General features: G+C 45.3%; 1 protein-coding gene across 1 annotated transcript in view; it reads right to left on the bottom strand.

The window, feature by feature from the left end:
- LOC119323945 overlaps positions 1-13,606 on the bottom strand; it is a 29,320-nt gene extending 15,714 nt beyond the window's left edge. The window contains exons 1-18 of the mRNA XM_037597656.1: positions 13,274-13,606; positions 12,324-12,431; positions 11,951-12,208; positions 11,659-11,762; positions 11,051-11,135; positions 10,877-10,960; positions 10,561-10,763; positions 9,864-10,364; positions 9,444-9,753; positions 2,574-2,714; positions 2,381-2,461; positions 1,678-1,794; positions 1,481-1,570; positions 1,313-1,408; positions 1,170-1,226; positions 989-1,057; positions 821-907; positions 5-112 (exon numbers count right to left, since the gene is read on the bottom strand). Of these exons, the coding sequence (XP_037453553.1) occupies positions 5-112; positions 821-907; positions 989-1,057; positions 1,170-1,226; positions 1,313-1,408; positions 1,481-1,570; positions 1,678-1,794; positions 2,381-2,461; positions 2,574-2,714; positions 9,444-9,753; positions 9,864-10,364; positions 10,561-10,763; positions 10,877-10,960; positions 11,051-11,135; positions 11,659-11,762; positions 11,951-12,208; positions 12,324-12,431; positions 13,274-13,348 (2,574 nt within the window). The 5' untranslated portion in view covers positions 13,349-13,606. The remainder of the gene's footprint in view (positions 1-4; positions 113-820; positions 908-988; positions 1,058-1,169; positions 1,227-1,312; positions 1,409-1,480; positions 1,571-1,677; positions 1,795-2,380; positions 2,462-2,573; positions 2,715-9,443; positions 9,754-9,863; positions 10,365-10,560; positions 10,764-10,876; positions 10,961-11,050; positions 11,136-11,658; positions 11,763-11,950; positions 12,209-12,323; positions 12,432-13,273) is intronic.
- Between the last annotated feature and the right edge of the window lie 5,413 nt (positions 13,607-19,019).

Here is a 19,019-nt window from a genome sequence, read left to right as displayed (position 1 = left end):
TTACCTTAGACTTAGATGATATAAATCCATCCATATGATGATCTAGCCGACCGGAAACCAAAAGCTTATCAAACTCTTTATGCAGGCGTATTTGCTCCATCGCCCAATGATACTGGAAAAGATAGTTCCATTACAAAATTTAAGCTGATCAAAGTAAAAAAATAAAGGTACCAATACATAAATAAAGAACTCATAAGTCAAGTTTTCAATTTTCTTAACTCAGATTGAATTTTCAGTTCAGTGACTGGTTATTTGAAACCATTGGTAGTCTGTCATACCCAAGATAAGCTTAGATCCAAATTTGCAATTATTTCAAGTTACCACACTACTTAATTGTTTTATGGTTTCCATTACCCAACTTTTCCCCTATTGTCAACCTAGGTCCAGAATTTGAGTAAGTTCTATAACCTCCGTCTGTATTACTCCATATAGGTCATATTAATCTACATGCAATACAAACATACCAGATACATGCCTTATGAACAAACTTATTCTTGTAACACTGCAGTGAACTTTACGAAATCAAGCGAAAAGAGAAGACCCGGACAAGTAACACATTAGAAATTGTGGAGTCGAAACCTTATGAAGTATACAAAAGAACTTGATTGAAAATGATCAATTGAGAACTTCAATATGTATATCAGCATAAGGTATCATTTTCATAATTAGATTCAAGAATGATTCCTTAGCATGTATAGACTATAGACATGCAATAGACAAGTTATCAACTTGACATTTTGTGAAGGTCAGTATCAGCGGAAACAGAAATAAAAGAGGCTGTTAACAATGAAGCCAATAACCTCATGTATCAGTCACGTACCTTGTTATCTTTAAGCTTAGTCTCAAAAAATGCATATGCATAAGGCTGCAAATGCAACTTAAAATCACGTGTAGCTGGTACTACTTGCTGCAAAGACAAAACAAAATGAAAGGGACTCCTAGTCACGCCAAAGTGCTAAGAAGTCAGAAAATTGATGCAAGAACATACCTGGACGTATTCTCTATCATTCGCCTTGTTATAATGATCAACTATCCACAAAAGTTTGTCCATGTGGCTCTAAAGAACAACAAAATTTGTTTAGTTGCTCCCCAATAAACAGTTCAGAAAAGGAAAGGTAAAAAAAATACTCTCAAAGAAAGTACAAGGCTTTAAAAGTTCCACAAGTCACCTGGCGTATCAGAGGATGATATACAGGTTCCCAAAGAAGTAATATAGTGTGCAGAAACTACAAAGATAGAAAACAAATGCTCAGATCAATCATCAAACAGACTACTTTTATTTACTAATTCTACAGGCAAACAAAATACTCACATCAACGTTATCTAACAGAGCCCATTCAGGAAGATTATATTGTATCTCAGAATTATCGTGGAGACGACGAATAATATCATAAGAATGATCGGAGACCTGCAAACATTAATACGTGACCTGTGGTGCTTCAACTATACTAACACAAAATGCAGCGCATTGGATTAATACCTTGATGTGAGGCTTGAGTTCGATTAGTTTGCTAATAAATTCGGTTTTTTCCCTTTGGTATAGAAGGCCATTCAATGAATAAAATTGTTGCTACAAGGACAGACAAAAAAAATGTTAGACAAAATATTCGTATATATACATGAGAAATTCATCGCAAAATGCTTATATCAAAGCGAAGAGTATATCAAGCTGCTTACTTGCCGCAAAGATAAGATGGTCAACATGTAAGGGTGCTCACAGCTGTTGATGCCATACTTAGATCTGAACTCTGGCCTCAATTTCTGTAAGAGGGCTTCTTCTTCCAAATAATCACGCTGCAAGTGTTTATAATCAGAGAAGTTGTATTGGTCCCTTGATATCAGAAAAGGCATGGACAACAAGCCTTGCAGAGTACCATCAACATGAAGTAACGTTTTATATATTTTAAAAGAAATAAATGTATTACGAAGAAAATATTTTCCTCTACAATCCCGTTTTATGCAATACATGAAAAATAATTTCTAACAAAAACCTTATTGTCTCATGTTTGATTTCCTTTAAAGTTTCAACTATCAAATAATCTCTAGATCTATTGAAGCAAGGTGGAGGGATCTCGTTTATTAACAACAATTATGCAATTGTTGTCTTAGCCTCCCATTAGTTAACCATAGTGCAAAGCATTGCAGCAGATGCCCATATTTGTTTATATTTTTAGGTAAAACACTGGCCCTGACAAGGTTGTCCACCTTGCACAGATAAAAAATGCACAAGATCAAAAACACAACTTCCACCTGCATACAGAACTGTTTTTTATCAAAAAAACTGCAGAAGCCTCACCGTAACAAAATACAATAATAATCATTATATTTGATAATAAGATAATATTGTCCAAAGCAATAACAGGTCCAACAAACAAATTACCTCATCAGAGACATCAATGGAATCCACTTGTTCCAACATTTCCATATAAGCAGGAAGGTATCTCTGAAATTCATCTTCATACTGGTTGTAACATGAAAGAGGATGTTATAACCAAGAAATGTCTACCAAAAGAAAATGAAGTAATGAACCTTCAAAGATGCTCAGAATTTATAAAAATGGGAAAGGAACATACTTCCCAATTCCAGTCACATCCCTCAGGAAGTTCCTTAGCAGTAGAACCCGCCTTTACTCGAAGATTTTCCTTTTCATTTTCCAACCAGGATGTAAATTTATTTTCAGCACGGCAGCTTTCTTTATCTTCTCCATCAGAACCCTATCACAGATACATGAATGAACGAGTATGTTATGCGGGGAATCCATATAGGCAACATGGAGCCCAGCAGGCACAAAGCATATGGCTGCAGGAGCAGCAACAAGAAATCAGAGTTTAAGTTGGGTTTGAATACGTAAGTCAATCCTTGTGGTGCATGTGTCAAACAAAACTATGAAATTAGCTAGTAAACCCCATCAGAAGTAAATACCACTACGGAAGTCCTAATTGGCCTTCAGCCATGTCTTTTAGGTAATTGCTGCCGCCATCCTCTATAAAATGAAGCCACCACAGTTGGTTGAGCGAGCTAATTAACAAATCGTAACCCTGATCCCTCTTCTCTATCCTACCCCGGTTACCCTTCCCTCCAAAGCAGCAATCCGGCATCGCAACACCAGCAGGCTGATGATTCACCTTTTGGGCACAGCAGCAACCCTATCATAGACCATGACTGTATCTGACTATTAAGACCGAGCTGCAACATACACCGCCCTCCTGCCAACAAGACCACATGAAATTGGTAGCAGGAGCCAGTTAGTCAAGAACTCAGGAACAGTGCAGCAGCTCCACCGTGACATCTGCACCCGCCTCTCGACTCTAAAGAGTGCGAACACCAGCACACATAGCATCGTCCCTGGCGCCCGGCCAGATATTCGGCCATCAACTCCAACCATATAACTCCACCATTGCATCAACCGCTCTCACTATTACATACCCATCAAACCATCATGCCCACTATCCAACACCTGGCCTCCAGCACACCACCTCCGCTAGCCACCACCAAGACGCAGACCCATCTGCCCAATATTGCGCCCATCACCTCCCAAACCAATCCAGTTATCTCCGCTTTCCCTGCACAATTCCTCCATCATAGAATCATACTGCCTACTACCACCAGTTACCATCCTATCCACCACCTTCCCTTCCAACCCTAACCTTGTAAGCTCTTTTCTCACAATCCCAAGTATGCTAAGCTCGAGTACCCACAGTTTGAAGAAGCCTCATTGTCATTGCTGAAGCAATGCAAGCAAATTTTTAAGGGCCAGCAGACAATGGAGGCAAACAAGCTGTCGCTGACCTTGTTCCATCTCAACGGCAAAAAGCATGTACCCAGTGAATTCTATAAATTGCAAATATGAAGTGTATTTGAAGTGCATAAATCATACATCGTAGTGACTCCCTTGCATTAATAACTGTTGAGATGAGAGGGGGAGTACCTACAGAGAGGAGGGCCGGTGGTTTCTTGTGACCTCAGAGTGGTTCCTCTTGTGTCTGGCGGCTCACTCTAGGGCAGGGGGAAGAGGGGCTCCTCTTCTAGGTCAGCACCTCTCATGGGCTTGGGCCCAAGAGACAGATCTTGATGGGCTAGGGCCCATACCGGTTCAACACTCCCCCTCAAGATGGGTGGTAGATATCTATCATCCCCATCTTGTCACACGCCAAGTTACAGTCCTTTGTTCCCAGTCCCTTTGTCAAGCAATCTGCAAACTGCTGCCCAGAGCTGACATGAGTAAGGCTGATGATCCCAGCATCAAGTTTCTCTTTAATGAAGAAGCGATCAATTTCCACATGCTTCGTCCTATCATGTTGAACTGGGTTATTAGCAATGGCTATAGCTGACTGATTGTCACACCACACCCTTAAGGGTCCCTTCCTCAAGAGTTTCAACTCGCATAGTAGGTGCTTCACCCAGAGCATATCACACAACCCTTGAGATAATGCTCTATATTCAGCTTCTGCTGTTGATCTAGACACAACATTCTGTTTCTTGCTTCTCCATGACACCAAATTTCCTCCACAAACACACAGTAACCTGAAGTTGATCGTCTATCATCTTGACAGCTAGCCCAATCAGAGTCACTATAGCCATCCACCTCAAGATGTCCACTCTTCGCAAACCACAACCCTTTACCCGGAGTCCCCTTCAAGTATCTCAGGATTCTGTGAACAATATCAAGATGCCCTCTCCTTGGTTCATGCATGTATCTGCTCACCACCCCCACGGCATACGTAATGTCAGGCCTAGTATGACACAAGTACAATAACCTCCCAACCAGCTTCTGATAATCTTCCTTATTCACTAGCTCACCTGATTGTGTTGTTACTTGATGATTTTGTTCAATTGGAGTAGGGGCTGCACGACATCCCATCATGCCCATGTCACTCAAAAGATCCAAGGTGTATTTTCGTTGGCACAAAGATATTCCCTTCTCTGTCCGGGCCACTTCTATGCCAAGGAAGTACTTTAGATTTCCTAAGTCTTTTACCTCAAACTCCTTGCTCAGACACCCCTTCACTCTTTATTTCCTCCTCATCATCTCCAGTGATGATGATATCATCAACATACACTGCAACAATGGTGATCTTCTTATTAGTGTGTCTATAAAACACCGTGTGGTCACCATTACATTGGCCATACCCCATATTCCAAACAGCTCGTCTGAACCTATCAAACCATGCCCTCGGCGATTGCTTCAGACCATACAAGGATTTCTTCAGCCTGCATACCTTCCCCGTAGTCTGTTCTGTGCCAAAACCTGGCGGTATCTCCATGTATACCTCTTCTTTCAAGTCACCATGTAAGAAGGCATTCTTGACATCTAACTGGTGCAATTTCCACCCAAAGTTTGCAGCACACGAGACCAATACCCGTACCGTGTTCATCTTTGCAACTGGAGCAAATGTCTCATCATAGTCAATTCCATAAGTTTGACTATATCCTCTGGCAACCAATCTAGCCTTATACCGTTCCACCTTGCCCTCAGGATTCTGCTTCACAGTAAAAATCCACTTACAACTCACTGCTTTCTTTCCTGCCGGCAATGTGGTTAGCACCCATGTCTTGTTTTTTTTCAATGCTTCTAACTCCTCTATCATCGATTCACGCCACTTCGGATCTTGCTTTGCAGCCTTCCAATCCCTAGGGATAGACACAGTTTGCAGAGAGGCAACAAACGCCTTATATGAAGGTGACAAAGCCTTGTAAGACACAAAATTGCCAATATCAAGGTCATCACAAGCATCATCCTTTGGCAGAGCCTTCCTTGCTACCTCACCCTTCCTTGCCGCTTCACGTGTAGGTTTTCGCAATGCAATGGGCAGCTCCACTGTGTCAGATGAGCTTGCCTCACTGCTTTGCTGCTCCCCCTGCACTCTTGCCTCACTGCCTTGCTGCTCCCCCTGCACTCTTGCCTCCCTGCCTTGCTGCTCCCCCTGCACTCTTGCCTCCCTGCCTTGCTGCTCCCCCTTCACTTGTGGTTGCCGCCGAGAGTACACCAGGGTATTCGTCTGCCATCGATCCCGAACAGGAACCTGGAGAGCACCAATCTTAAGTGTATCGACAGTTGGCTCGGCATGAGCCCGCACATCATGATCAGTGATGGTACTAACCGGAATTGTACCCACTATTGGTTGAACCTGAGCCTGCACATCATTATCAGTGTTAATGTCCACAGGATCACCGTGAGTATGAGACACATCCTTCTCCCCCTCTTGACCATCATGCACAGGGTGTAGGTGGTCAAGCTCTGCAAACAACAGACTGAGATCAGTCGGCTCACCATAGAATGGCTCAGACTCCCTGAATGTAACGTCCATACTTACAAACCTGCGTTTTTCAGAGGGACACCAACATTTATACCCCTGCTGACTAGACGAGTATCCCAGAAAGACACACTTCACTGCCCGAGAATCAAGCTTGCCAACAGATGGTCGGTGATCACGAACAAAGCAGGTACTGCCAAACAACTTTGGGGGAACAACAAACTTATTATCTCCAATGATCAACTCAGACGGAGATTTCATGCCAAGTATCCTGGAAGGTGTTCGGTTGATCAAGTATGTGGCTGTCATAACTGCATCATCCCACAAGAACTTAGGCACATTCATGGTAAACATCAACGACCGAGCAACCTCAAGAACATGACGATTCTTCCGTTCGGCCACTCCATTCTGAGGGGGGGTGTCCGGACATGAAGTTTGATGAAGAATCCCATGGTCAGCCATGAAAGCCCCAAAAATGTTGTTCACATACTCCGTTCCATTGTCCGTCCTGAGCACCTTGACCTGTACCTGAAACTGGTTCTTTACAAGAGCATGGAAGTTCTGAAAACAGCTAAACACCTCATCCTTGTGACGCATCAAGTAAATCCAAGTCAGGCGAGAATAGCAGTCAATGAAGGTAGCAAAATACTTCTTCCCATTCATTGACACCACTGGGCTAGTCCATATATCCGAATGAATAAGCATAAAAGGAGATATGCTCCTGAGCCCCTTACTCACATATGAGGCCCGTGTGTGTTTTGCATATTCACAAGCATCACATGTCAGCTTGCCTTTGCCTATTCCACACATAACATCCGGAAATATTCTACGCATCTTATCAAAAGATACATGCCCCATCCTACAATGATGGATCATCGCCTGCTTCTCCTTATCCTCCATGGTCGCAGCACACACCAAGTCCGGCTGCACCTCCTGGTCCATGTACCAGAGCCCCCTACGCCTGGTGCCAGTCCCAACCGTCTGGCTCATCTGTCGCTCCTGAATCAAGCAACCGAACTTGTCAAGGATCACACGACAGTCCATTTGATCAATAGTGCACTGAAAGAGACCAAATTGACAGGAAAGGCTGGCACATGTAAAACTGACGATAGGGAAATGGTCGGAGTACACTTTACTGTACCAACCCCTGTGACTGGTTGTTTTGTGCCATCAGCCGTTTGTATAGTGCCCGTGTGAGAGGGAGGATGCTTAGTGTAAGATTCGAACACACATGAGTTACTAGCAACATGCTTAGATGCTCCAGAGTCAAGAACCACTCTGGAGCACTCTCATTAGTAGCAAGAGATGCTCTTTCCGGATTACCTTCATCAGTGGAGGCCCAGTGAGCAAAGTCTCCATAGGCAACATCATCTACATCTTTGCCTTTGGACGTCCCAGTGTCTCCTGCAACGGCCATGTGAGCCCTCTAACCCCCTGAGTGTCCTGAGTAGCCACCTCTACCTCTAGAAGCCTGGCTCCATGAGGTCTCTGAGTATCCACCTCTGCCTCTAGCACTTCTACCTCTGCCTGCTCCCCCTCTGTTATATCCCCTGCCTCTGCCACGAGTTGGACATTCTCTCTTCCAGTGACCTACCTCCCCACAGATATGACATTTGGTGGGATCTCCCCACTCCATGCGCTCAGTGACTGCAAATGTCGAAGCTGGCACAACCTTCATGTCTGCATGCTCAAGGGATAGGCGCACCTCCTCTTGAGTCATCGCTGCAATAGCCTCAGGAATGGTAGGCAGACTAGGTTGGTGCAACAGGGAAGCCTTCCTGCCATCAAAGCAACCTTTGAGGCCAGCCAAAAATTTCAGCACACACCTGCGTGCCATCCACTTATGCCCTGACTCGATTGAAGCCGCATCATAGAGTTCCAAGGGATCACAGTTATCCTGGTCAGCCCACAGAGCCTGCAGTTCTGCCACGTATGTCATCACTGACATGCCATCATCTTGACGCAGCAACCTAATCTTGTCCTCAATCTAAGCAATGAGCATGACATTGCCCTTGCCAGAGTATTGAGTGGACAGAATCTTCCATATCTCAGCAGGTGAGGATAGCCCCTCCACAGAGCGTCCAATGGAGGGCACCACGGAGTTCAACAACCACACCATAAGTACAGAGTGGATGACCTTCCACCTCTTGCCCTCTGCACTACTCGTGTCCCTTGGTTCTACAACGGTGCCCAACAAATATCCATCAAGCTCCTTCTGCTCCACAGCCCACAAAGCCCTTCTGGACCAGCTCAAATAATTTGTTGCCCCCTCTAGCTTCATGTCCAGGGGCGACATTTCAAGCTTTTGAGCCACTTCCTGTCGAGGAACGATGGCCCCAGAGTTGGACTCCGCGAGGATCTTAGCGAGCTTCTCCAAAGCCTCGGCAAGACCAGTTGGTTCAGCCATTGTTTGGCGGGATAAGCAGCAATAGCAAAACTCAGCAACACCTCTTATTCTCTTTCCAACCAGCAGCAGCTCCTCGCAGGAATAAGCTCCAGCACCTCCTCTTCCTTCTCCCCCTCAGCAGCACCAGCAGTAGCAGCAACAGAGTCAGCAGCAGCAAACACGCAGCCTCCAGGACCACAGCGCCCAGCAGCAGCTCCTCTCCTCTCGACCACTCCCCTTTCTACTCTCCGCTCAGCAGCACCACGGCGCACGCAGGACGCACGCACTCCTTCTCTCCACTAGTGCTCCTCCTCTGCTCCTCTGCCTGCTGCCGCTCAGCACACGCACGCCAGCAACCACCCCGAGCAGCTCCTCTTCCTCTGCAGCCGCCCGAGGACGAGGAAGAGCCCGAGCAGGGGCTCTGCCTCCGGTCCAAGAAGCAGCAGCAGCAGCAGCCCGCGCAGCTCTGCCGGGCCGCTCCCCGCGTCTCTCGTGCGTGCAGCTCTCCTCAGCCTCCCGCGCGCGCGCCAGATCCGCCGCCACCTCGCCGGACGTCGCCGCCGTCTCCTTAGGCCCCGCCGTCGCTGGCCTCTGATACCATGTTGAGATGAGACGGGGAGTACCTACAGAGAGGAGGGCCGGTGGTTTCTTGTGACCTCTGAGTGGTTCCTCTTGTGTCTGGCGGCTCACTCTAGGGCAGGGGGAAGAGGGGCTCCTCTTCTAGGTCAGCACCTCTCATGGGCTTGGGCCCAAGAGACAGATCTTGATGGGCTAGGGCCCATACCGGTTCAACAATAACTTACCTTTACCAGAGAAAGGTATAAGTCTTCACAAAGAGCATGCAGCTCTTTGTCCACACTACCATCTGTACTTGACCCCGATTCATGTCTTAGGCTCTGGGTTGCACATTGGAGCTCATTGTCTAGACGCCGAATCAGACACGGGAGCAGATCATCTACAATCAAATGCTCAAGCCGCACATCATTTGTTGAAACTGCAAGCTGAATCAGATAACGGCAAAAGGGAAGAGCCTTGATTGCTGCTTTATCATCCACAAAGTATCCAAAGAAGCTCATCCTCAACTTCTCAAAGAAATTATGATGTAGAAGAAACCTGTTAAAAATTACTACCTTTTTACATGTTTTTATTTCATAATCTATTTGTGCCTTCTAATAAATAGACATAGAATTGCATTATTTAACAGAATTTGACTAAAATTGTACCTGCAGAAAGAAGGTGGTGCCATGGAATTCAAATCTTGAGAAGAGACAGTGTCCTTGTTGCAGATAGGTTTAACATCTTCATGTAGAGGCTCAACAGTTTTTTCCATCAATTCTAAGGCATTAAGCAAATCTGACACCTTTCGAGTAAACTCTAGCAGTAGCTTATATCTCGTTTTATTTATTTGTTCATCTTCTCCGACGAGATTACCATAGTTAAGAAGGTTGTGTGGTTGTCTTTTATAAAGAAGATAAAACCAAGTACCATGAAGTCTATCCTCGCACTCCAATAGTATGGGCTCTAATAAGTTGACTGTCCACTCCTCCAAGATTTCAACGGGACAATGCTTGACCAGAGGAATAACTACAAGATGGATAAGCTTCCCTAAATGCCTCAATTCCATACACTCCAAAGCTTCCGTGAATGCATTACCAACAGATAGACTTTCCAATAACTTAGGGAATGCCCCCTTGATGGTTATACACAGACCTATAAAATTGTACCTGTGACAATGATATAAGCAGTAAATAACATGGTTATCATAAATGAACACTCGATGTAGAATTTAAGTTCATACCACTCAAGAAAACTCTCACTGCAAACATTTGACGTCCATCATTTCCAAGTACTCCAGTATCGATCGACCAAAAAAATACAAAAAGAAACAGTATATCTGAACCGCTATAGCAATGTACTTACACTCTCTGTCGAGTTCCCTCTAACAGTGCCCTTGTCTCATTCTTGCGGAATATTTCCTGACTGTCAATAGTGTACAGCCCATCAGAAATTTCAAGCAAATGATCAAGCTCCATACAGCTCAAGCTTTTAGCCTTTTCAACTGCTTTAGGCAACAAGTCAGCACCAATTTCCGCTCTCCAAAGTACATGTATACAAGGGAGCAGCTGAAAAAATATGAAAGAAATAGATTGTAAACACACGGCTGTATGCAACCTAGAATCTGTTGTGTATTTACAATCAATGTTCAGGCACAACTGCAATTTAGAGGATCATTTACCCGCAAAAACAGAGGAATGATTAACTCCAAAAGAGCTATGGAGAAAACATCAGAAGCACCATACTCCTTTATTCCGCTCATAAGCTTTTCATCACAGAATTTCACAACGTGATAAGACATCTTCAAAAATTGACCATCAGAAAATAGATTGCTCAATCCAGACATGGTACGCACATATTTCTTATTCCACTCCTTCTGGGTCCATATTCTGTTGAGAGAATTAAGTAGATATGGAAGCATACCCATACATTGCTGAATCCTGTAAAATAGTTCAAAGGTAAGTAGCCGCTTTGTAACTGCTCCCTCTGCTCTTAAATAAGTGATATTTCTTTACTTGCAAGGTACAAATTATACCATAAACTGTAGTAATAGCATGATCATAAATTCATAACTAAATTAATAGAATCCTTCTGTCAATACTCCTGTTAAGTCTCAACTATGAAATTTGGTGCATTTAGTGCTCTAAAGAATAGCAACCTGTATTCCCATGAGACCAAGTACATTACACATACATGTGCGGTACATATGCACAAAACCCCCAGTACAGCGGTCATATGACACAGCTAATATGTGGAAACTATGCACATCTCTAACATTTAATATACCGCTCCCGGCCTACTGAACAATGTCTCGTGTTACCAATCGAAATAATTGTGTTCATATTGGAAGTCCATTTTGAAGATAAGGACCGCAGGCTTCTAAAATGTCATTTATTTGTGGAGAAGAGGGTATTACATGCAGTTGGATACCAGGCAATCCAATTTAGTGGAAGAAAATCATACCCTAGACAAGACGTTGCAATAATAAATGCCTCACATAATAAATTATGCTCTGCAAGGAGAAGACAGTCCATTCCTTGATAAGAAGACATCGTTTCATTGATTCCCTGTACCATCAACAAAGCACATTCAAGAACAGAAAAAAAAGTATATTATAGTCAGGGTGCATCTCTCTTGAAATAAAATATGTGCACCAACTGGTAAAAACAATTGTCACACATTTAAATGTCAAAACAAAGCAGGACGCATCATAAAGGGACATACAAAAAAACTAATCATAATGCAAAGAGTATACCGTGGGCGTCGCACTCCAATCACTGTTCTGGGGTCTTTTATCAGACATGCTGCTTCTACTGTCAGTACTCCCGTCAGATTTTTCTCGGCTGCTCCCATCTGATTTACCCAGGATGCTCCCATCTTTTGTGTTCGCTGTTTCCTCTGAAATGGCTTCTGCACTCCTCAAAACTAAATCAGGTTGGAACATAACCAGATGAAAGTTCAATATTACAAGATCAGCGCCGCTAAGTTTGCCGCGCCTGTAGTTCCGGAGATGCTGCAAAAAAAATAAAAAAAATGACCAATGCAAAGGAAATAAAAAAATGAAGGGTCCCAGTCATCTCAGAGTATGTACATGAAGCACTATGATGAAGTAAAGTGTTAGGAAGGACCTGAACCATCTTAGAGCCATGATGCCGAGCCTTGGTCAACTTCTGGTCGGCCAGCAGAAGTGAAACCTTTAGAAAGGATTCCATGTATGCTTCCTCTTCTGTTCTTACCTATTTCACATTGATCAGACATCACTAATGCATTGTTTGATAAAAGAAAAAAGTGACAAAATTTGAAGAAAGCACGCCGGTAATGAGTTGTGCACATAACTGAAGGTGTATCTTCAAATTGACAAGTTCTCGGTACAGAATTTACTAGGTCCCATGTCAGATCACAAAGGCCAAAGCTAGCGAATTAGAGCCTATGGAATACAAATTCAACCAGATCTGCTTAACCAATACTCCCTCCGTTCACAAATATAAGATGTTCTAACTTTTTTTGAATCGTATGTATATAGACACGTTTTAGTGTGTTTGTTCACTCATTTCAGTCCGTAAGTAGTCCATATTGAAATATTCAAAACATCTTATATTTGTGAACGAAGGTAGTACAAAGTTAGGGGAAGAAAATCCAAAATGACGAGCTAAGAACATATTATTTATTTCAAGACCGACATTCCAGCGCTAGAGTAGAGACCTCTTAGTTCCATCCTATAATGTTGCTGAAATTAGCATTAGTTCAAAATTCCAATTGCAGTGTGTCATGACTGGATTGAAGTTCCTCTATTTGTTCCATCCTGTAATGCCGCCAAAATTAGCATGTTCAGAATTCCAATTATGACATCTTGAATGTATTTGCTATACTAGTGCCGACACTTGTAGCCGCACCATCGTTTCACAACCTAAAACTGCTGCGGACACTTGAAATTCAATCCATGCTGCATTAGACTAAACTGGGGACGGGTTCTACCCTAGACGTAGACATAGCACGTAATAAGCTGCGGCCTGGAAACTCGCTTAAGCTTAGAATCTGTATTTTTAACTGTCACCGAAATAGAAGCAAAGGCACGTACCTGTCCCAACTTTGGAGGGTCCGAATCGCGGTCGACACCCGTCGCCGCTCCCGTTGGGAGGGGGCGCGGGTCCATGGAGATGGAGGGGAAACCTCGATGTGGCTGGCGCCGACTTTGGGCGGGCTGAGGAGAGGAGGGTGTGGAGGCGGCCGAGTGCTAGGAGACGGAGGGAAACCACAGATCAGAGGCCAGGAGGGTGTCCGACCCGCGTATTTGGGCTTAGGTTTTCTCTCCACGATAGATGAACGGGAAAGGGAAAGTCTAATAAGTAAGGGCACATCTCCGGTTGGAATTGGGTCTTCCGTGGAACAATCAGGGCATCTGAGCATCTCTAGCAGATTTCATAAACCTTCGTCCTTTAAAATCTTTCCCTATTAATAAAGCAGCTATCGCGTCTGGCTGTACGTCGTTGGCGTTTTTGCAAACAAGCCCCTGTAGTTTTTGCTATTTAACCCGCAATCCTCAAAATAAGTCAACATGAACCGGTACGTACGTGAGAAAAGAAAAAAAAACATCCGCACGCACGACCGTGCCTCCCGATCCCATCTCAACCTCCAGCCCGCCGCCGCCTCCTCTCACGTCCCGCCCCGCCTCACCGTGCGCCGCCGGCCGCCGCCGCGCGCCGCCGGCGTCGCCTACCTCGCCGGTGCCCAGGTGCCCCACACCCGCGGCCTTCCCCTGTTGGTGACCCGCAGCCTTCCGCCGCCAGCGACGCTCGACGCCGCGGCCGTTGGTGGATCCGCCGGGACTCCTCCATGCTGCTTCCACCTCGACAATGGTTTCTCCAACCACGCCGACTTCGCCACCAGCCACTCCTTCCCCCACTAACAGGCCGCCCTCCAAGTGGACCCCCTCCTCCGGTAAGATCCCCTCCCAGAGCAGGACGGCGAGTACGACCCAGCCCCACCCGCGCACGCCGTCGCCCCATCCGTCGTGGCGCCACCTTCCCCCTTCTCTTGTAGAGCAGGCAACAAGTCCATCCGTCATGGTACTGCCTCACCCATCCCCTGTAGAGCAGGCAAGAGCAGAGCTCCTAGCCAAATAGTTCATGAATTCTTTTGTGTGAGGTCAATTTTATTGATTGTTTCAAATGTAGCAGAAAGTGACCATTACATGGATATGAATGGAGGTAATTTTATAATGCCAAGATTAGAGATGGAATTTACTTTGCATAGTCTATCACAAGATAAAGGAGGCAGTGGATGGGAGTGATACAGCCGGAGCTGTTGCAGTACTGGCAGGTTACAGAAAGCATGTAAGAAAAAAGTTCTTTCCTTTCTTTAATTGACTTTGCATTATCCAAAATGATTAGCTGATGACATGAGGGAGAGGGGGATAGACCCCTTTGGCTACTGCACTAAGGTTATGCCTACAAATGTGCTACTCATATTCCACTTTTAGATGACAAGCAGCTTCAGAATTGGCAAGGTTGCTCCTTCGTGCAGAAGCTGAGCTTCTCTGGTCGCTGACCCAACTCCTCTTTGCAACCCGGGTGCTCCGCCACTGCCCCAACATGTGCTCCTGCGCCACCTATTCTATCTCAATGGATCTACTGCTCCTGGTCATCAGCCTGGGCAGGTCGCTTACTCTCTCACGGACGCAGCGCTGCGGCCGTGGATGCATGCTGATTGATTGCGTTTTTCCTGTCGGGTTGTTGCCACTTCCACCCGATGTTTAGAGCTGCAAAATTATTCTGTTTAGGCATCGCTTCAGTCTTTGCTCGCCGTGGACTGTCATTGTCTTGTGTTTAGGCGTAAAGTTCAGTCGAATCTTATGGCTGATGTATGTAGCTGTGGTAGCGTAGTTTCTTGGATGGATGGCAGCCTCGCGTTATGCCAGATTCGACCAATGTCAGGATCCGGGAGGCCATGGACCAGGACCGTGTCCTCACACTCCAATTCGATGAAGCTGTGGAGCGCATGCGGTGGTGGTCGTGCAGTCGGCTTACGTCATGTGCATCTGAAGAGAACACCGGGGGTGCATACTGCGCCTACATGGATCCATCACTTCTGAGTCGAGGTTCTCTGTTCCCGTCCTTGTTGCTCCAGAATTCAGTAGCCTGCTGTTCAGTCTGTGTGTTCTAGATGTTTTTCCAACATCGATCGAGACATTACATGTTGTGGTGACACCACAAGCACCTAAGTTGGGCATTGCTAATGCTTCCATCTGGAGCCGAACTGTGTACTTTTTCTTTGAGATGACCTGAAGTTCTTACTGATTTAACCAATCTGTAGTCAAAGGGACTTATGAGCACACTTGAAATCTCAACATGTTCTGGCATGAGGACAGTTCCATTGATGTGTGCAGTTACACATTAACCTGATGATCTTCTATGGCTTTCGAGGGATGTCCAAAAATTCTTCCTGAAGAGTGTGCAAGAATTCTGACAAAGCTGGTGACTGTATTTAGCATGGGAAGTATCACTTCAGTCACCGAGTTGAACCCCAAGTTAAAACCGTGGCTGGTGATAGCTACCATTTGTAATTTAATGTTTTGCTGTTGGCTCTAATACAAAAGCGGGCGTGGATTGCAAGAATGGTTCCCCTTGTGTGTATTAGACTATTAATTAGTGATTCTCATTTAGTATAAATAAATATATAATTTAATTGGTCACTTTTCAATTCTTTTGTGCTAGATTAAACAAAAAGTTGAAGCTCGACAGGTTTGTGTCACTTTTTAGGATGACGTCTGGTATGCAGCAAGCCGAGCCAACTATGGACCGTGGACGTGAAGGAAGAAGTCACCGCCGGTCAGTAGTAGCCACGTTGGCTACCCACACCGATTGTAGCCATGTAGGAGGTGTCGGTCGGTAGTTGCCACGGGACTTAAGGGCATCAAGTGTGACCATGAAGGCACTGGCCGTCCTAGAAGATACATGCGGCACCAGAGTCAAATAACAAAGTTCAACTCGTAGCAACGCACGGGCATTTGTGCTAGTCATTTTAAAGATACTGCAAAACGCTTTTACAATGTTTTGTTTTTAACCGGATAACATGTGTGTCAGCAGAATAGATTCCCTATAAATCGTTTCATGTCCCTGTAAAATAGCATAAAGCCCATAAAATCAAGCCACACAGAGTCACACACACAATATGGAGCACGTGCACACAAGAAACAAGGATAGATAGGGGCATAAAGAGAAAGCTAATACATGCAAAACTGAAGTAAACCCAGAAAACTATAAATAAAATCCAGAACTTGAATGAGTACACTGATTCCTTTGGAGGGGTGAGGGTGATTCAGATCTTTGTTCCTGAAAGGGAATAATAATATGTTTCACTGAGACTGTCGAACCAAAGAGAAACTATGCAGTTAGATGAAGGATTCTAACTAACCAGTTGGAAAAGTGGATCCTCGGGTAAATATTTCAATGTGAACTCTCTTTGGCATGAGTATTTTGGATCTGTATTACGTAAAAGTCCATGACTGTAGACAGGAACAACCTATGGATGCAACCAGACATCAGCAATTTATAATTTTTGCTTGTAAATTCAAATAAGATCAACAGTGAAAAGCAACCTTAGATCTCTATCTTAGATCTCTTGTTTAGTATTCAATTAGAATAGTTTAGTAGTGCAAACTTCCCATAAACTCATAAACAATAGTCAATGCTAAATCTTAGAATGGGCATGCGTGCAATGGAGGTGGTAACAACTTAACCCAGTGAGACTAAAATTCCAAATAAGTGGCACGACTCCATAAAGTCGCACTGCATTGATGGTTTCTAATTGGCAAAACAGGATCAAGAGACAAGATGATCATGATGGTTACAAGTACCATAGCAATTAATGACAATAAGGTGAATAAAAAAGTGTGAAACCACAGGACACTGAGATGAACTACAAGCAAAATCAAGATTGCAATTGGGTCCTTCATGGACGAGGCCTGGTCTCGGGTGGAGATGCCGCAACGAGGAGGAGCGTGCGTGTCTTGCCATTGGCGGCGCCGCAATGGATCAGGACGAGGAGCGTCGGGGCAGACGCTGGGAGCATGCAGCAGGAGGAGCTAGCTAGCGGCGGCGGTGACAACAACTAGCTGGCTAACGGTCGGCTCCCGCATCCATGCAGGCGGCAACAGCAGCTCGCTAGCTAGCGGCGGCACCTCGCGGCCCTCGCACGGCCGCACCTCACGGCTCGAGCAGCAACGACAGCTCGAGGCGTAGCTCTGGCAGCGTCGACAGCTCGTGGGAAGGTTGCTAGGGTCCGGTGGTCGCCGACGTCGAGGCGTTTTGGCAAGGTCGCGCTCGGGGAATATCGGCGTTCTGGGAACGGGGGTCCCCAGACTTGCCTGCCTGCGGCCCGCAGCGTGGCTGAGCTAGCGGGCCTGTACGGCCCATCTTCATCAACAAGGCATTCAAGACCCTCGCGAGGGGCCAAGCCTCGCGAGGCGGACGATGCAAGACCTCCTTAGGAGCGGCCTCACCAGGCTGCCTCGCGAGGAGCGGAGAAATCAAGGCAGGGCAAACCTCATGAGGCTCTCGTGACGTGAGCCATGACGATCAAGATCAGGTGGGAGCCAGCGCGCGCAGTGTCCTTGTTTCCTCTTCGGTGCTAAGGAGGCAAGCGCAGGCGCGGAGTACCGAGGCATCAAGCAAAGGTTTCCATATCGGTGCAACGAGACCAAGACCAGCGGGACGGCAAGACGGAGGTCGCCATGGAGCCCAATGTGGCGTCACCACCAGAGCCTTTTGCAAGCGAAGACCACTTTTGTCAGGATAAGCTGTACTGGTTGTCCCCTTTCAAATGGTCGTTGTTAGCTCCCTTCCCGCTCAATATTTGGGAAGAGGACCAGGGCCTATATAAGTAGAACTAGCCACCACAGTAGGAGGCATCTCATCTTGAGGGAATCAAGTCCTCACCCACACAAGTTGGCCAAGCACAATAACACCTCAACCTCGGGAGGTTGTTCTTCCCTTTGTACTGTTCATCATCAGCCCAGAGGCAATCCACCACCACCACTCTGGAGTAGGGTATTACTGAAGGAAATATGCCCTAGAGGCAATAATAAAGTTATTATTTATTTCCTCATATCATGATAAATGTTTATTATTCATGCTAGAATTGTATTAACCGGAAACATGATACATGTGTGAATACATAGACAAACATAGTGTCACTAGTATGCCTCTACTTGAACTAGCTCATTGATCAAAGATGGTTATGTTTCCTAACCATAGGCATGTGTTGTCATTTGATTAATGGGATCACATCATTAGGAGAATGATGTGATTGACTTGACCCATTTCGTTAGCTTAGCACTTGATCGTTTAGTATGTTGCTATTGCTTTCTTCATGACTTATACAAAGTTCCTGCAACTATGAGATTGTGCAACTCCCGTTTACCGGAGGAACACTTTGTGTGCTACCAAACGTCACAACATAACTGGGTGATTATAAAGGTGCTCTACAGGTGTCTCCGAAGGTACATGTTGAGTTGGCATAATTCGAGATTAGGTTTTGTCACTCCGATTGTCGGAGAGGTATCTCTGGGCCCTCTCGGTAATACTCATCACCTAAGCCTTGCAAGCATTGTAACTAATGAGTTAGTTATGAGATGATGTATTACGGAACGAGTAAAGAGACTTGCCGGTAACGAGATTGAACTAGGTATTGGATACCGACGATCAAATCTCGGGCAAGTAACATACCGATGACAAAGGAACAACGTATGTTGTTATGCGGTTTGACCGATAAAGATCTTCGTAGAATATGTGGGAACCAATATGACCATCCAGGTTCCGCTATTG

The sequence above is a fragment of the Triticum dicoccoides genome, chromosome 6B, assembly GCF_002162155.2.
Source record: "Triticum dicoccoides isolate Atlit2015 ecotype Zavitan chromosome 6B, WEW_v2.0, whole genome shotgun sequence".
In the NCBI taxonomy this organism is placed as follows: domain Eukaryota; kingdom Viridiplantae; phylum Streptophyta; class Magnoliopsida; order Poales; family Poaceae; genus Triticum; species Triticum dicoccoides.
This window is presented reverse-complemented; position numbering and strand designations above follow the sequence as displayed.